The 18012-nt window shown below is 52.3% G+C and overlaps 1 protein-coding gene across 1 annotated transcript in view; it reads right to left on the bottom strand.

The window, feature by feature from the left end:
* Nucleotides 1-18012, bottom strand: part of Prdm16 (PR/SET domain 16) — a 146613-nt gene that overhangs the window by 43077 nt on the left and 85524 nt on the right. Inside the window, exons 2-3 of the mRNA XM_041652127.1 lie at nucleotides 1073-1195; nucleotides 797-931 (exon numbers count right to left, since the gene is read on the bottom strand). Of these exons, the coding sequence (XP_041508061.1) occupies nucleotides 797-931; nucleotides 1073-1195 (258 nt within the window). The remainder of the gene's footprint in view (nucleotides 1-796; nucleotides 932-1072; nucleotides 1196-18012) is intronic.

The raw sequence follows: 18012 nt of genomic DNA, 5'->3' as shown, positions 1-18012 counted from the left end.
GGAAAACACAAGGCTTTGCTGGAGGACTGATATCTGCAAGGTCAAAGCTACGGAAGAGACAGAGTAGCGCTGGTCACTGTGCCCAGCAGAAGGAAACTGAGTATTGAGGGTCTGCAGTGGCAAGCCATGGAGCTAGGGAACTTGTGGGGGTTCTGAGAAGCTGAGCTCAGAACCGCAGGTTCCTCAGCCTCTGAGAAGGATGAGGCAGAAGTCAGGACTGTTCAGCTCAGTTTACTCCTAGAGAGACGGGAGGCCATGCCAATGCAGGACCATGCGCTTGGCAGCAGGTCACGCCATGATTATGACTTGTGGGCTTTGGGCATTTTTCCTGGTCTAGGAAGTAGCTCTGTGCCGTTAGACTGGCCAATGTGGACTTTAGGAAGCCTTGATTGACCAGGGTTTAGGCAACTCTCCTTCCCATTGGTTCCTGTTGGCTACTCTTCCCACAATTCTTGGTATTTGTAGGGAATGAGGCCCCTGTGACTTGAGGTCCTGTCTGTTTCAGCTGCTATTTAAAACCACAGCTCTCAGTTCTCCAATGTCGCCAGTCTCAGACAAGTTTCTTCTGACCTTTGCTCTGTGGTCTTTGCTCTTGTGAAGTATTCTGGGGCAGCTAAATTCTACAGGTAGCCCAGTTGGGCAGGTGTCAAATGGCCACCCCCTACGGCAGGACAGAGCTTAGCAGGTGACCCACGATCTTACCAGAGGCTCGGCTGACCCGCCCCTTAGCAACCATCCACCTTGGTGCCTTGTCTCCAAGGACAGTTTGCAGGGACGGTGACCATCCTAGACCTACCTGTTCGTTGATCTGACACATGGTGAGGTTTTGGTCATCACAGGAACACGCTACACGGATATACTTGAGCCAGCTGCCAGCCCCGGCCTGATTGGCATCCACGCAGAACTTCTCGCTGCCCAAGTCTTCAGAGACCTGCTGGGGAAGAAGTGCGCTAAGGTCAGAGATGCCCCGTGTGCTATGTCAGGCTGCACTGACCTCAGAGGCAGGATGGCAGGCTGGGTGAGAACTTCAGCCAGTCCTACGCATCAGAGAGGCCCTGTCTACCCATCACACCTGGTCCAGGGAGCCACCAGGAGATTGGCGGAGAAGAGGGTGGTTCTTCCTGTTCTTACACAGCTGCTCACGGTCAGGCCGGGCAATGACGAGTCTTCTGCACTGGTAAAGTGTGCCAGCAAGCTGTCCAGGTTTGAGAAAGCAGAGCCTTCTGTGTCTGACACAAACCCTCTGCAAGGACAGTGGGGGTGTTGGGCTAGAAAAAGCACTTCTGAAGGTAAAGGTGTTACCGGGGTGTGCAGCTGCACCTGAGCCCGTGTGTGTGGTATCTAAGCGTGCATGTGCGTGTGCCTGTGTAGACACGCTCCTGTCAGATAAGCACATCACCTGAATGCCAGGAAGACATTTCATGTCCTCAAAATTGGGAAGTTTCAGTTTGATGCTGGCCAGCCAGCAAACATCATGCTTCCTCCCCAGGTCCTGCACAACAGGCAGGGCCCACACTGGCTTTGCTTTGTCGTTGCTGATGCCTTCTGAACTCTCTTCAGAGTCTTGTTTGCTGAACTGTGTTCCCCCCAACTCCACCCCAACCCCTGCCCCCACCCTGAAGGGTTGCTTGCAAGAAGACCTGGACCACAGGCTGGCAGCTGCTGACACCATAGAGTTCCACTCATACCTGCTCTGTTCAGAGCCTACGGCGAGCCCTAATTCAAAGCCTTTGAAGCAACTGGGGTGGCTAAGTGGGCACACGAAAGGCAGGATGGTTAAAAGGGAGGTTGGCGGGCAGGAGTATTCTGGGGCAGGCGTTTTCAGTTGGGAAGGGGCAAAGGTGCAGCAGGAGGGGCTCTTTCAGTGGATTTTCACCACTAGGCATGCAGTTTTCAAGATCTTTGTGCACCTATGGCCGGCACTGGAATTCCGTGCACAACAATGAAACTACACGTCCTGCTTCTGTACACCCACTCCCTTGTTCCCAAGGATTCTGACACAAGTCAGACCCTGAGCACGTGGCAGATAGCTTTGTCTCCCAGTTGACACCTGTCAGTGACCCCTGGGTTCCAGACAAAGGGCGGCAGCCTGAAGGGACCCAGTAGGGAGGGAGAGTATGGAGGAAGCCCTGCAGATTCCAGGGGTAGACTGCAGTCCTGTACAGTAACACATAGCAATGCCCCATCCCAGGGCCCCATGCGCTCCCTTGGGTGTCCAGTGGATTCTCTGGAAGCACGAGGCAGCCAGGACAGAAATGGGGCTAAGCACTGACTCCATCAGGCAGAGGGTTAAGTGGCCAAGCCATTCAACCACTTGCCCCCCATGTTCCCTCAGCCCAGAATCATCTAAGAGGCTTCAGCACTCCAGGCTGGCTGTGGATGAGGCCACAAAGCAACTATGTTCTGTGCCTGGGAAGGTGGGGATGGGGAATACCCAGAGTGCAGAGGCTGGGGTGAGCGGAGTGTACCCTTACACAGAGCCTGCCCTCCCCCCCCCCCAAGCCTGGGATCTCGACTTTCCCCTCAAATCTGCAACACTAAGGTCCATACACTGTTGGCAAAGCTGGGAGCCCGACTGCACTCCTCTCTTAGTTTAGGGAGCAGGTAAGGGGGTCAGAATGCTTCCTGAGAGGCAGGACCCTCAACTCTAGAGGCATTAGGATAGAGGTTTTCCTTTCCTCTCCTCTGGGGCTCAGGGGAGGGGTGCCTAGGGAGATCTTCCCAGGTGTCTGAACCCTATCCAGGATACCAGGAGTTCACTCAAGGCCCTGCTACTCAGGGGTTAGACGAAGCCTTCCCTGCTCCTTACAAACCCTTGGAGGTCACTGCCTGCCATGTTCCAGTTCAGGGCCAACCCAACCCAAACACTACTGGGTGACCCCCACAGCCTGCAGAGGATGGAGGCAAACTGAATAGCGGCCTTATGTTGAGACCATGAGGGCTGACGTGCCTGGTGGGGGTGGTCAGGTCTCCCATTCTCTAAGATGTGGTGGGCTCAGGTCACCAAGCCCACAGAGGGAGCACCTCAGACCCTCCTCCCAATTGATAACTCTGCAGGGAACTGCTGAGGAGGTCAGCCCACAGGTGACAGGGCCTCTACCTGACAAGGAGGCTCACCCCGCTCCTGAGACATAGGAATAGAGAAAGGCTAGCTGTCGAGAGGCCAGGGGACCCCTTTCTCCCTGCCTGAGGGGTCAGGGACTTCCTGTGGATTCCTGCCACACAGACCTCTAAGCAGATGGTGCCGAATCCCAGGTCCCGTTTCTGGCTCCCTGTTCCTCCCTCTGTGTGTATCTTGCTCATTTTTCTGTCTCTCTGTTTTTTTTTTTCCCTTATGGTGCAGGGTCTGGGGGAGCTAGTTAACGGTGATGTGAATGAGCATGTCTTCATACAAGGCTCTGTCCCCAGGACTTTGCTGGGGTTTGGTTGTTGATTTCTCAGAACTGAGATCTGCTTCCCCAAAAACAATCTTTGTTCATTAGCTCACAACCACTCCAGGCTGGCTGTGGATGAGGCCGTGTTCATTATTCTGTTAAAGTGCTGGGCAGCTCAGTGAGGTCCAGCTAATCATATGGATAAATATGCATGCATACAAGGTGTGAGCATGTGTGCACATGCTTATGGCTATACACACACAGCTATGCACCCCGTGTGTGAAAACATGCACACACACACATATGTAAGTGCATGTGTGTATACACAGAATCTTTAATGTGCACACATGTGCCTGTGTGTGTGTGTGTGTGTGTGTGTGTGCATGCACACTCAGCTGGCACATTTTTGAAAAAGACAAGGTCATTCCTATGAGAAAGTGACCTAGGTAGCTGTAGTTGGTCCTAGTCTGTAACTGCCCAGGCTTCTGTCCTTCATTAGCTCCTGACCCTCTGTATGATTGCTTTCCTGGTAGTCCCTAAAGACTTGAGAAAGTTCCCTTTCCCAGTGTGATCACCTCAGAGACCAGGGAGGGAGGAGCTACTGTCTTAGGCAGTAGAATTAGGTGGGATTCTCTAAAATCTGGAATCCACCACCCAGGCTTGGATCCTCACAGGTCCTTGGCATTGCTGCCTCTGAAGCTGGGCTTTGACGTAGTCATGGAGATGGAGCCTTAGCACCACTTCCTAGCTGAGGAGACCTCAAGTGGCCCACTGGGACTCTGACCAGCAATTGCTTGGCTCTGAGGGTTCATGGGATGCTGAGAGGAAGGCCTGGGTGTTAGGGTATCAAGTCCACAGCCACAGGCAGCTGAGCACATGTCCCTGACTGCAGTGGGAGAAGCAAGTGCCAAGGACCCGAGGCCAGAGGCAACAGCATTGGCTCAGTCTTTCCCATCTGGACTCTGCTTGCACCTACGCTCTGGCAGGAGCTGTGTGGCTCTGATAGTTCCAAGGATGTGTGAGAGCACAGGGGACAAGGGAACGAGGGCGGGCGCACGCATCAGGTTCTGTTCATACATGAGACATCAAGAGTCATATTCGAGTGTGGCGGGGTTCTCTTGGCTGGCTTTTCTGTGGCTGTGGAGCCGAACCTCTGCCCAGATTTGGAGTTGGGCCCCACCCACTTGAAAGCCTGGCTCTGGAGTTGTTGGGGTTGAGCCTGTGGACTCCCATAATTACCGGTGGAAGTGGCCCTTCTGCCCATTTGCCCCCACTTGGCCTCTCAGCCCCCGTGTTCCTGCCAGCTTCCCCAGCTCATCAATCACCCCCATCAGAAATGCTGAGTTAAAAAACGAAGAGATGGAAAAAAAAATCCTCTTACCCTTGACAATTTTTTTTGCACATCATTTGAGGTTTCCTGCACTTTTAATCTGTGGCTCTCTGCTGGGCCAGCTCTTTCCCATTTAATGGGCATGGCCAGGGGCTGGCTCCGTATGGGATGTGCACACAGGCGCGAGTGCAGAGGCGTCTGTCGTCAGCTCACCTAATGGATTCCCAGCCTGCAGGAAGGAGTGAGGCCTAGGAGTCACCTTGTTGGCCTGTGCCCTAAGGCTGCAGCGTGCTCCCCTGAAGCTCACAGTATGGTGGGTGTCTGTAGGACTGTTTCACGTGTCCCTCTAATTTCCCTCCACACCTGCATGCACACCTGGGCACACACGCTAACATGAACACATACGCACACACAGATACGTAGAGGCACACGTGTGAGCACGCACATACAATGGTTATGATTTACGACACTCACAAGGAGCCCAAACAGAAAGTCCATTCTTGTGACAGAAAGAGGAGGGCAGGCCTTCTGGAGACACCTCCATGTGGCGGACATGGAGCCTGAATGAGCTCATAAATCCTGTCCCGATGCTCATTATGGGCTTGGTGGTGACATGACCAAGTGCTAAGCAGAAACACGGCAGCAGGATGGGGTCTGCTGCTGCCAGCAGACAGGAGCCTCGCTAAGGAGATCAGGAGGTCAGGGGCCCATCTGTTCCAGCTGAGAGGGAGGGAGCTGAGGAATAGGAGGGAAAGAGAGTTTTCTGGGACTCACTCCTGAAATAAGTTGTCTGGGACTTTCTATGTCCCTCTGGCCCTGGCCTCCACTGGACAGTTGCTGGGTAGTAGTGTATGATAGATAGAGTTACAGGGTCCTGGACAGACCCCAGAGCATGGCTCAGGGTTGGGGGGCTGCCAAAAGGGAGCTGTTGTCTGACCAGGGACTCTACTAACAGGTGCTGGTGACGTCCCGTTCCACACCTGGAGAATTTGGCTCCTATGTCAGTCACAGGCAGATGCTCTTGGTTTAAAGCCACACCAAGAAATGTGTATCGTAAAAAGTCACCGAATCCCATATTTTCCAGCATTTGGGCCCCACGCAGGCCTTTGAAGATCTGAAGAAAGCCACACACCAGAAGTTACTCAGACATGCAAATGCCTTGTGAACACTCTGAGGTTCCCGGCAATCTTGCACCCAATTCTCAGACTCAGAGACTTCAGACTGTGTGCAAACATCCCAGACACATAGCTGATCTCCCCCATGTCCTCTGCCATCTTGTGAAACAGAGCCCCAGGGTACATGCCTTGTACATCCAGCCCAATGCTCACCTCTTCTTTATGCTGTCTGCCCCTGAATCTCTGTGCCTTCCAGCCCTTCTATGCTAAACTAACTTAACCTCTTCTCTTTCCTTCTTTGCTCTTTTTGGCTCAGGTTTTACCTGTCAGGGAAATGACCCTCCTGGGCCAGCATCTGTGAACTTTGCCTGAAGGAAGAGGGCATGATGGTGAAGTGGAGAAGGATTTAGGTGTGACTGTGCTTTGCGTGAGGGACTCGAAGCCTCTAGGGAACTCATACTCGTGAATCTCAGGAAGATAATAGAGGAGAAGAGGAGCCTTGGAAGCCTGGAGCTGCGAGGGCTCTTTCTTGATGCCTGCTGCAGGAGCTGGGTCACCACCCTTTCCTGTGATCTTACTGCAAACCCACCAAGGATGTTCTTCAAATGGGGATAGCCCTCGCAACATCCCCACAGTGCACACAGTGACCCGAGTGGGGTGTTTGAGGTGGGTCACATGGCTCAACCATCTTGGCATCTGTGGCTTTGTCGCATTGGTCATGGGCTGCAACCCTGAGCCACAAGAAATAAAAGGTCAACTTGGTGATTCATGCTAGCATTCTGTGTCTTCCGTAATGCAGAGTATGAGCTGCAGATGGGGCCGGCAAGACGCATCTTAGGAGACTGGCAACATCTGGTGGGAAGGGGGGCTGTTGAAATCTGGGGGCTGGTAGGTTGGACACCACCACGAGCCTGTTGGTGGGCAAGAACCCTCAGAAGTGAACATTCTTCCCCCAGGGGAATACAAGAAGGATTGGCTGGCCATCTCTCCCTCTGGGGAGCTAGCATTGAGTGGTCATCACTCTCAATAACATGGCTTGTCTGGGGTCCTGTCTCCATGTCCACTTAGGAAACCGGAGAGCTTCTCTTCTGCTCTCCAGCCCATGGTCACTCACATAGATAGCAAGCTTAGGCAGCCTAGTGGAGGTACAAGAATGGGCTAGATACCAGCCAACAATCTTGTTATGCTCACATATTTCTAAACACTGATGGTGGTGGATCTTGATGACTCTTGGAGGACCTATGTGTCTGCTCTTGAGATGAGTGTCCACCACAACAGATCCACAGATGCTCCAAGCAGGGCCTCTCCCCAGTCTTTAGAATGCACATGACCTGTATGCCTTTTCTATGGATGGCGTGGTGGGTGATGAGTGTTGGGAATGTCTCTCAGGAGCTCTGGAGCAGGGATAATAGTTTCTTTATATTGTTACTGCCTCCACTTCTCCCAAGAAGCCGAACTGGTGGCACTCGTCACAAGGGCCTTCTCTACCCTGCCCCAACTTCCCAAAGCCAAGGCTGTGTAGGTAGTGGCAGAGTCACTCCATCTAACTGACACGTAAGATACACTCCAAGAGGATGTTTTGGCAAGCTCACCCCCCTTGCCAAAGTCCAGTCTATAAGCAGCTGTTCAGAGTCAAATATCTGATGTCACAACCTGATCCTAGCGGCCAGCACTCTGCTGGTATTTCAACTGGCTCTTAGAGGACAAGGATGTGGGGGAGGTGGCGAGCCTGAACCTATAAGGAACGTGGCCACAAATCCTGCTGTTCAAAGATGGCTGAGTCACAGTGTCGGCTTGCCCAGATGTGAGCCTTGTAAGGACTCCTTGGATCTCACCAACAAGTGAGCAGAGCTTCTGAACTCCAGCGGTACAAATACTCTAGGTGTCATGGGTATAAATGTTCTGCCGCCCCCATAGGTGTTCCCAACGAGTGCCAGTTCAGAGGGGTCTTTCCACAAGCTGAGCTCAGCCCACTCTGCACACACTCTGCTCCTTACATCATAGCAGCACACACCTCTAGTTCTGCTCCTGTTGGCTGACCCCAGATCACAAGCACAGCTACGCTATGTCTCGGACCATGTGCTTTACAAAGGCCTCTGAGAAAATCCCCAAGTCCCCAGGTGACTTGCAGAGCATTCCTAAGTGTCCAGGGTCTTCCCAAATTTGGAGCCTCCCCTACATCGCCTAGGGCAGTCCATGGGATGGTTGGGCCCAGAGTCCTGACTCGGGCTGTTGCTGGGAGGAGGGACACAGGCTGCTGTTGCTAGTCTGGTCTGTCCAGAACGGTGCTGGTGTCGTTCAGATGCAAATAACTTCAGCAATTTTTAGATCCAAGTTTCCTCTGAGTCAAGTACAGGCCAGGCAGAGCCCCAAGCCTGGAGCTCGCATGCTGGCACGGACCTGGCCCTGACCTTCCAAAGCAAAGTGCTTTTGCTTTTTTTTTTTTTTAATCATAAAATATTTTAAGATCCCACAACCCCAAACCAAATGTTTGTGGCCACACCCCTGCTCAGGGGGTGTAAGTGCTAGGCTGTCACAGGAAGTGGCTCTTCTGAGGGCAGGCAGGGCCTGGGAGGTGTCACACACATAACCTTTCTTTGGCTTTTAGAGGGTGACAAACTGCAGCGCTTGTGAACGCAGCAACCCCCACAGCGGATGCGGGAGGAGTTCCCCGTGGTGGGCTAGCCACTGACATGTGGTTGGGGCCACATGAGATCTCAGGCCTGTGGGAGCAGGGCCATGGTTGTTTAACAAAAGCCCTCATACATGGGAATTGAATGCAAGACTGAGGAGCCCACCAACAGTCCTGGGCCTCCCTGCCCAGCTGGCTGGAATAGATCCCTGCTTGGTGTACAGGGGGACTTCTGAATCCTAGGCATACAACCTCAGGATGGGCTGTAAATGCCCCACCCTGCCATGCCCATCACGGCCACAGCAGTCATCACAAGCAGCACGTGGGGGAGGGTCAACTTCAGGAGAACTTGGTGCAGCTTGGTGCTGAGTGGCAGTCTCCTGCTCCATTGCTCCTGAGAGAGGGCAGTGATGTGCAAAGCCCAGGCCACTCTGCTGGCCCTGGCCTTTCATATTTCACCCTCAGCGAGAGGGTCACCTCCCTACGGGCTGTGTGATGCTATAACCATCTAGCCGTTCATACCGCATCAGGACGTCTTACTCAGTCTAGGTAACACTTCCTCTGCTTTTCCTTACAATCTCACAACCCCAGGGTTGCCGAGGGTAACTGAAGCTTCTCTGGGATCTGTCCTGTAACATGTGATTAGCTGAGGCCCATTGGATGTCTTCATAAGTAGATAGATGGATGGGTGTATGAATGGATGGAATTTGGGTGAATGAGTGGGATAGATTGAGGTTGAATGTATGTACAAGTGGGTATAGAAGTCTACATTGAATGGTGGATGATGAGCAGAAAAATATCAGATGAATGGATGAGTTTTGGACTGTTGCTGAATGCATATACATGGGGATGGGAGATGGCTGTTGAATGTGTGGATGGATAGATGTTGAACGGGTGATGGATGCATGGATGTTGAATAGGTGGATGAACAGATGGATGTTACATGGGGAGATAGATGGGAATTGAATGGGTGGATGGATTAATGACTGTTGAATGGATGTAGAGGTAGATACCGAGTGAGTGGACCGGTGGATGTTGAGTTGGTAGATGGATAGATGGCTGGACGGTATATATAACATATCCAGAACTCTCTGGTTTCCCTGGACTCCCACAGTGATCCAGAAGAGAACATCTTTCCAGAAATATGGGGTGCCAGAACATAGGATAGCTCTCCTGTGATGCTAATTGGGAATTCACATCAAGGGTCCTCAGCAGCACAGAAGGACTGGACCATGATGGTCACTTTCCATCTTCCTTCTCCTGCAAATAGTGAATGATTTGAGCATGTCACCTGGGTGACTTCTAGAGCCATGTAGACGGTAGGTGCTCATAGAAGGTTTGGGCACAAATGAGGGAACAAAGGCATTTCAAGACAACTGAGGACATGTTCTCGTTAGCCTTCCTTTGCCCACCAGACCTCCTTTCTTCACCTCCCCTATTAAGTCTGGGTCATTTTCTTTCTCATTGCTCTCTCTGGGTTGTGCCGAAGGACCTGCCTGTCAACCCTCTTGGCTAGTCCTCTCTGAACCAGAGTTATAGTCTTTCCCAGGTCAACATTACTGAATCATCACCCTGAGTCTGTTTCCTGGGGTTCAACATAATGGTGACCTATATCCCCCAGCACAGAGGCTACATGGCCCATGGTAGGTGCTTAGAGAAGCCTGCTAGGTTCCATCTGGTGCCTCTCCCACAGCAGACACAGCCTCTGGGCACTCGTTCCTCTCACTGGCACACATGGGTACAGAGGAGTGCAGTGACTCACCACCTTCTGTATCAGCCCAATGTTTTGAGGTCAACTCTTGGAAATAGCTCAAATCTCAACAGGCCAAGTCTAAGCAAAGACCTTGCCAATCTCCACAAAGAACAGTTCTTGGTACTCTTTGACATACAAAAATGGTCATTGGCAAAGGACTCTTGGTGCCGACAATGTTGTCTTTGGAGGTACCGCAAAGGGTCAATGCCAGTTCCTTCCCCAAGCAGGTCCAGGTATGCACGGATGAAAGGATGCTGGCGAGGCTCAGCCCTTATTTTGACTGTGTTGCGTGAGGAGCTTTTCCTCCTAATGTTGTTTCGTGATGACTCTGCTTCCCATGATCTATTTTTCTTAGTGTGCCTGGACTTTAGTGGTTGACCACTTGGTTAAGAAAGAGATGAACCTTAGGGTGCACTGACTACAGTCCAACTGGACCATCCTTTCTCCTTACACCCAGCCCTCTTGGCACCAGAGGTGAAGGGACTAAGATGTAAGGTATGCTTATATCAGATTAGCTTCCACACAGCTTATTGGGGACGGGCTTTGGGTTGCAAGTTCAGCTCGCCCTTGGATGTGAGCTTGGCTTGAGACGTCTGCCTCAGGATGGGCATGTTTCAAGTGACTCATAGACAAAGGTACGGCCAAGTCAGCCTTGCACAGCAGACAGAAGCCATTCGACAGAGTAACTCTCCTCACTTCTGTGTTCCCGTTTCTCTGCTGAGCAAATGTCAAAGGAATGAAGGGTGCCCTCCACCATCTGCCTGGGTCTTTTGGGGGTCCCTAATCTGTTCAAGTATGGATGTGGATTAGAAGAAGCATTTATTTGTGTGTGTGTGTGTGTGTGTGTGTGTGTGTGTGTGTGAGAGAGAGAGAGAGAGAGAGAGAGAGAGAGAGAGAGAGCCGAGTAGTACACACGTGTTTATGTGGGTAGGTGCATTGTGTGCACGCAGATGTATGCACATGTGTGTGTCAATCCTCTAGTGCTGAGATTACAGATGTATACTGCAGTGTGCAGCTTTCTACATGGGTGTGGGGAATCAAACTCTGTTTCTCATGCTTGTACATCACGCATTTTACCAACTGAGCCATTTCCCTAGCCCCCCCCCCCCTTAAGCATTTTACTCCATCTTAGCATGTCATTGGCATGCCACAGTGACCGTGAACACAGCCACTAACCCCATGGCCTCTGACTGTGAACACCACCGCTAACCCCATGGCCTCTGAGCCAGAATTTAAATAAGGTTACTGTGTAGGAGGCAGGTCACATTTTCCCTGGGATCCTTCCTTGTCTTTTACTTTTCCTGCTGCAGAAGGCACTAGCAGAAGCAGGATCGCTGGCTTTCCTCCTCCAAAGAGCTCCAGAGGCCCTTGCTCTGGTAGACCTGCTTCTATGCCCACGGAGAAGGCAACAATCCCAGAGACCTGGAGAAGCTGATGTGGTTTCCGAGTGTCCGTCTCTGCTTTCCTGGGTCAGGAGATTTCCAGAAAGAACCATAGGTATTCTCTGCAGGGAATCTACCTGTGTGAGGACTGACCTCTGCTTAGGTGGGAGCTGCTGCATGGGGGAGGCAGGACTACTAGTCTGTGTTTGATTTGGGTCTTCTGGGATCTGGATCCAGCAGCGGCCACCCAGGTCCAGAATCTGGTAGCTGAGACTGCTCCCCACCTTAACAAGCCCTCCCCAGAAAGGCAGCTTCCGTGGGCTCTGTTCTCAGCAACAGCCAAGCACTTACATTCAGTTTTCATTCCTGCAGGGTGAGAGACTCCTCCAACACCATGCCCACATGCAATTGCAACCCCAGCTTTCCGAGGCTCACATGGAGAGGAGCCTCTCTGTTGGCCAGAGTACAACCCTAGAAGATGCTTGCACCTTCTGGAACTGGTCGTCAACATCTCGAAAACAAAACCGAGCAAAATAAAACCCACGTGCCACCCCATCCCTGCCCCAAACGCCACAGACTTTGCTTCCCATGCTGGCAGACGCTGGCAGGCTGAGCTGCGGTGTTTGCAGGCACGCTTACAGCCTGGCATTATGCAATAGGATGTTAGCCACACATTCTAAAGAAAAAAAATAATAATAAACACTGAGCGTAGAGTATGGATCTTTCATGAGGCACCATAATCATTTTTCTGCTCCAACCTCAGTTTTCTCTGGAGCCGCTCCAGGGAGCCCAGGGTGGCAGGGCTGCCCTTCTTGTGGGGGAACAAAAGGGCTTTTTCAGTCTCTGGGGCTGTCAAGTTTATCCAAATATTCTCGGCTTACTACTAGCCCCTTTTTGAATTGATATACCCAATAAAGGGACACTTTGTATCTGGAAGCCATACTAGCCTGGGGAGGCTGCTGAAGAGCCCTGACTACCTTCCTTGGGGCCCAGGAGGAAAGGGCATTCCTGGTGTGACTGGGCCATGGGTAGTAGTGAAGGCCTTGTGCTTGGAAGGAAGAGGAAATGGAACACACAGAGGAGGCCACCCTTTTGCCAAGGCACCAGCCTGGCCTCTGCTCTAATTCTGGCCCAGCACATGTGATCCCTGTGCAGCCGCCATGAATTCACTCCAGCCACACTGAGTTGTGTGAAGTAAGCATTCTCTGGCTACAGGAGCACCGGGACAGGGTAACAACTGGACTCCTTCCTCGCCTCCATCCCATCGTCTTAGACCCTCTCCTACTAGCCAGTCCCATGGGCTCTGCGTGGATGCATATGTGCATACATATACCCAAGCATACACACACACACACACACACACCATTTCCTACTAGCCAGCCTCTCCCCAGAATGTGCATGAGTGCATGTGTGCATGCATATACCCGAGCATGCGCACACACTACCTGAGCATGCATGCGCACGTGCGCACATACACACAACCGAAACTCTTCAAAGGGATCGCAGCAGCGTCACAAGAGTGTTTCCTTCCACTCTGGCCTCCTCCAAACGGCTCTGATTAGCACTAAAGATAATTCCCATTAATCACCTTTGACTGCCACAGGACGAAAACAAGGTTGTGGTCGGGGCCACTTGGGTCTATTTATGACTTGTGTGTATGGTGGCAGTCGAGTGCCCCAATACCTCTGGCCTGTGGTTGACATCAGGTCACATGTGTGGGGCTGCCAGCTGCCCAGCACAGATCACTTCAATGTCTCTCCTCCTTGTCTGACTTGGGGACCCTCATTACCCACACCCCAGAAGTGGTGTGGCTTTGTGTCCAACAGTAGTTGTAAGTAATGACTTTGGGTGTAGGTGGCTGCCTCAGGCATGAGGAGAGAGAATGAGGGGTGGACCCCATATCAGCCAAGAAGTCCTACTCTCTACCATCTCCCCTCCCCTCCTTTACGTACTAGAGCACCCCGTCTCCCCTCCTATACTACTGGGCACCCCATCTCCCCTCCTGTACGTACTGATGCACCCCACTTCCTTTCCCTGACAGCTCCTAACCCAGAGGAAGAAAAACAGCTGAGCCTGACCCTTCACATCCTCCACTGGAAGTCAGTGGGTGATCCCGGGCTGCACAGCTGAATGTTCAGAAGGAAGACAGGCCTGGAGCCCACAAACCAATACCCCCGAGACCCCAGTCACTGCCCAGCCCTTGGAGACTACACAGATCAGCTCATTTTCCAAAATGGATGCACACTGAGCCCACAGCTCTGCCCACAGCTTTGGCCTTTGCCCATAGCACTGTGGCTTCCTAGCTCGGACAAAACTGGTACTTCTTCCCCACCTGGGGATTCCTGGCACTCTTCTTCCCTGTGGGTTTCCCAGAGGGAAATTACAGCTGCCCGGCACTGAGCAAGCCTTCCCCAGGCTGAGGTGTGACAAGCTCACACACAACCAGGCTCCATCTACACAACTTCTTCATCGAGCAATGGCCATGTCTTACCTGGGGACTGGGAACAAAGGTTCCCGTGTTTCAGGTTTCTGGTCATCCTAGAGGCTATGTTAAGTAAAATTGCATTTTGACTCTAGTTTATAAACATCCTACCTGTCCCCAACAGTAGCCAAAAGGGAGGAAGTAGTTGTCTGGTAGCCAACGGCCATGTTGCCTAGAGGGGTGGGGAGGAAGGGATAGGATGTGGCAGTGGGGGTGGAAAGCCTAGGCAGGCCCAGTCGGGGATGGATGAAATGGGGGAGAAGTCAGCACCCCATTTGTCCAGAGAGCACTCTGCACCAGGGTAGGTCCATGGCAGGTCCCTATGTCTATGAATGTAGAAAGGCTTCGTCTATACCCTGGAACTTCTGGGCTTACATTTTCTGAGGTCCAAGTGAGGCTGATGTACAGGTTGATGTGGGGCCCACTTTGCAGCAAAACCAGGACTTCCTTATTAAATCATTAAATTACCTGAACACAAATCTACAGCCCAGACCTTTCCCAGGGGGAAAGTATGGCCTCAGAGTCTTCCACATGACAGCGAGTGGCGGGGATCTGGTGATCGGGCTACATGATCTTCCAGAAACCTATCCAGAACTCGGCAAGCCTTGACCCACCTAGCGGATTGATTGGCAGGAGCCTCTGTCTACACCTCACATTCCAAGTTCACACGAGGCGAGAGAGCACAGCGGATGGGGATCATCGCCACTCTACAGAGACGGTGCAAGATTTGGTTCCTATCCATAGAGACCCCCCCAGGCAGGAGCTGGTCCGAGCCTTTCGGACCTTTGCCTCCAGAGGTAAATGCATCCGTCACTGTTCCTTTAGAGGCAGGAGCTGCTGGGAACCCTGCTGTTTAGTACTGGGTTTATTTCCATCTCCTCCCTTCTCTCTCCTTTTGCCCTCTCCCTTTTAGGGTTTGGTCCCAGTGCCCCTTTGTCTGAGCTTTTCCTCATGGTGAATATCGTCACTGTGGAAAGAGACCATCAAGAAGACAGGTGGCTTTGTGGCCAGTCCTGCATAGTGCATCTGCTTGGTGGTCTCCTGGTGTCTTGTTTGGAAGGCAGCCTTGTGGAAGTCTGAAAGGAACCCCCAAATCTCATATTCATGACACTGAGGTTGGATCAAACTTTCTGACATGGGAAATAATATCTTTATAGCCCCAGGTAGTTCCTCCTTCCTGCTGCAGGATGATACCACACATCTGGCTCCGGTTTTGTGACTTCCCAGGGAGGTCCTACCTATGAATGACCCTTTGGGGACTCCTAGGAAATCCGGCTTTGATGCTGAGAGACAGTGGTCTGTGCAGGGTGGGCAGACAACTTTGGAGTCACAGCTGCCTAGACCCTCCAGACCTGACCGTGCCAGGACTGCCAACCAACCGAGAGCCCCATGCCAAGGCAGGAGGCGTTCCCTAGAGATGAATACCTTCCCACGGGATGTTTAGTCAGGCGCCACGCTGCACATCCACGTCGAGTGTCTCTTTGCTGGGTCGAAGGGGCTGTCAGCGGACAATGACAGGGGACACAGAGCCATCAAAGGAACGCCAGTTCTCAGAGGCTGAGATAGTAGGGCTTACACTTTCCAGCCTGGGATTGGAGGTCTTGGGTCTGCCCAAGATTAGTAGTCGCATTGCATGGGCTTTGGACTTTCCCACGGGTCTGCATCATAGCCTTGGAGGTCTCCCCCCGCCCCAGGTGTGTGTGTGTGTGTGTCTGTGTGTCTGTGGTTTCCCTGGAGTGACCCTGTATGTGTCTCTTGATGGCTGTCCAAGCCCATTCTGTGACTGTGTCCCCTTGCTATTTACTGATTATCCTGGTCTATCTCAACCCTATCCTGTCCTCCTTCCAGGGGGCTTTAGCCCATGTGATGTCACAATTTTCAGCTCTTTCACACTGCTGGCCTGTCTTCTTTAACATCCCAGGGAAAGCTTGTGGGAGCATGGCAAACACAGGGTGGGCAGGCTGCTTGCCATGACTTTACATCTTTCAGGGTTTTCAATCAAGTTTAATAAATGCCAGGTGGGGGCATTTGAAGAACTAAGGGCCACATCCCCAGAGCAAACATGAATTCAAAGGCCACGCTGGGGCTGCTTAAGGCCACTTTACACTCCCAGAAGGAAGGTCTGCCCTGCGTGGGGGTGAGAACCTGAGAACCTTCTTGAATTTTACCCAAACTCAGGACCAAGCAGCAGGTGCCCATCACTTGTACTGTGGTCACATGTCCATCCTCCAACCCATCCCCATCCATTCTAGGCCTCCTCTCTAAGGTCCCACTTGTTTCTCATCCATGTGAGAGGGTTTCAGAGCTTCAGGGTTATAGGCAAGGAAGTGTGTGTGTGTGTGTGTGTGTGTGTGTGTGGTGTATGTGTGTGGTGTGTGTGTATGTGTGTGTGTGGTGTATGTGTGTGGTGTGTGTGTATGTGTGTGTGTGGTGTGTGTGGTGTATGTGTGTGGTGTGTGTGTATGTGTGTGTGTGGTGTGTGTGGTGTATGTGTGTGGTGTGTGTGTATGTGTGGTGTGTGTGTGGTATATGTGTGTGTGTGGTGTGTGTGGAGTATGTGTGTGGGTGTGTGTGGTGTGTGTATCTGTGTGTGTGTGTGTGTGTGTGTGTGGTGTGTGTGCTGGGCAAACATACTTTGCCTTTGGCCTCCGCATATTGAGCATAGCATCCCCACAGCTATGACTGCTGGGTAAGTGCTTGATCGCTGATTCTGCATTCAGGCATCTGTACATCTTCCATGGAGACCCCTCTCTAACCCTACTGGGTGGTGGACTGCCAGGGAGATGCATACACTGAGTCTGGGGTAGCAAAAACAGATGCAGGCTTCAAAGGTGGACCAGGGCCTCTCTGGAGGCATCTGAGGCTCTGCCCATTGGCCTCTCTGAGTCAAAACATGGGGCGAGGAATGCCGTGTCTTCAAACTGTTCCTCCACTTCAAAAAGGCTTTCATGGCGCTCAATGGAACTCTGTTCTGCAGACACTGCCACCATTGTTACTTCTGTGTCTTCGCTCAGTCACTCACAAGTGGCTCTGCCGGAGAAATGAGCGCGCCGTACAGCCCCAGTAGGCAGCCCGCCCCTCCTTCCTGCTGCAAGACGGCAGGGCACATCTGGCTCCGTTTTTGTGACTTTCCAGGGGGGTTCCACTCCTGTTCCAAACAGGACCTGGAGGGGGTCCTGCTAGAAGCTGGGGAAGGGCAGCTCCCCGGGCTCCCATCGTCAGCCCCGCCATGTCAGGGCCGTGGCAGACTCCAGCCCCACGGATTTGCCTAGCATGACTCTATAGTCTTGCTACATTCTGCCTAGAGGTCATGACCCCAGAGGACCCCAGGGAGGTGTTGGAACTGTGCCTGGCTCAGAGGCCAGCTGCGAGGTGGCAGCACAGTTGTTTGACCACCATACAGCAGTGGGTGTCTCTCTCTGGCACTGGAGTCAAGTCTGGTGTTCAAGGACAATTCACTGAATTTGACTCCTTGGGAACATGGTGGACCCAAGTCATGCACCAGGTTCTTGGTCTCCTTTCTGGCCAAGAACCTGTGGCTTGCTTGATGGAGGTGCTGCCCATAACCTAGAGCCGAGCCGCCTGGCAAGCACAAGAAGCCAGCATGACTCTAGAAGGGGCTGTAGCTTCCAGAGGGGACCCACTCTTCTCTCCTGCAGAAGCATCCGGGCTGGAATCCCCTGGCCTGAAGTCCCTGTTCGGTAACATACAAGTGCTGCACATATGGTCATCATTACGGCGTCATGTCCAAGATGACAGATAAAAGAAGTGTTTGGTTCATTTACTAGAGCTTTGACCATGTGACAATTAGTGGTAAGGACAGTGGCCTGCTAATGGGACGTGGAGTTAATCACATCTGCCTGCTGCTGGCCAGGGAGCCGAACAGCCAAGAGGACACTTTCTTAAGAGGCTCTCTCTCTCTCCCTCTCTCTCCTCCCCCCCTC

This window comes from Microtus oregoni, unplaced genomic scaffold (assembly GCF_018167655.1).
Source record: "Microtus oregoni isolate MIOR12 unplaced genomic scaffold, Mior012 000005F_ref0000423, whole genome shotgun sequence".
Classification (NCBI taxonomy): Eukaryota; Metazoa; Chordata; class Mammalia; order Rodentia; family Cricetidae; genus Microtus; species Microtus oregoni.
The sequence above is the reverse complement of the archived record's forward strand: the minus strand, read 5'-3'. Positions and strand labels throughout refer to the sequence as shown.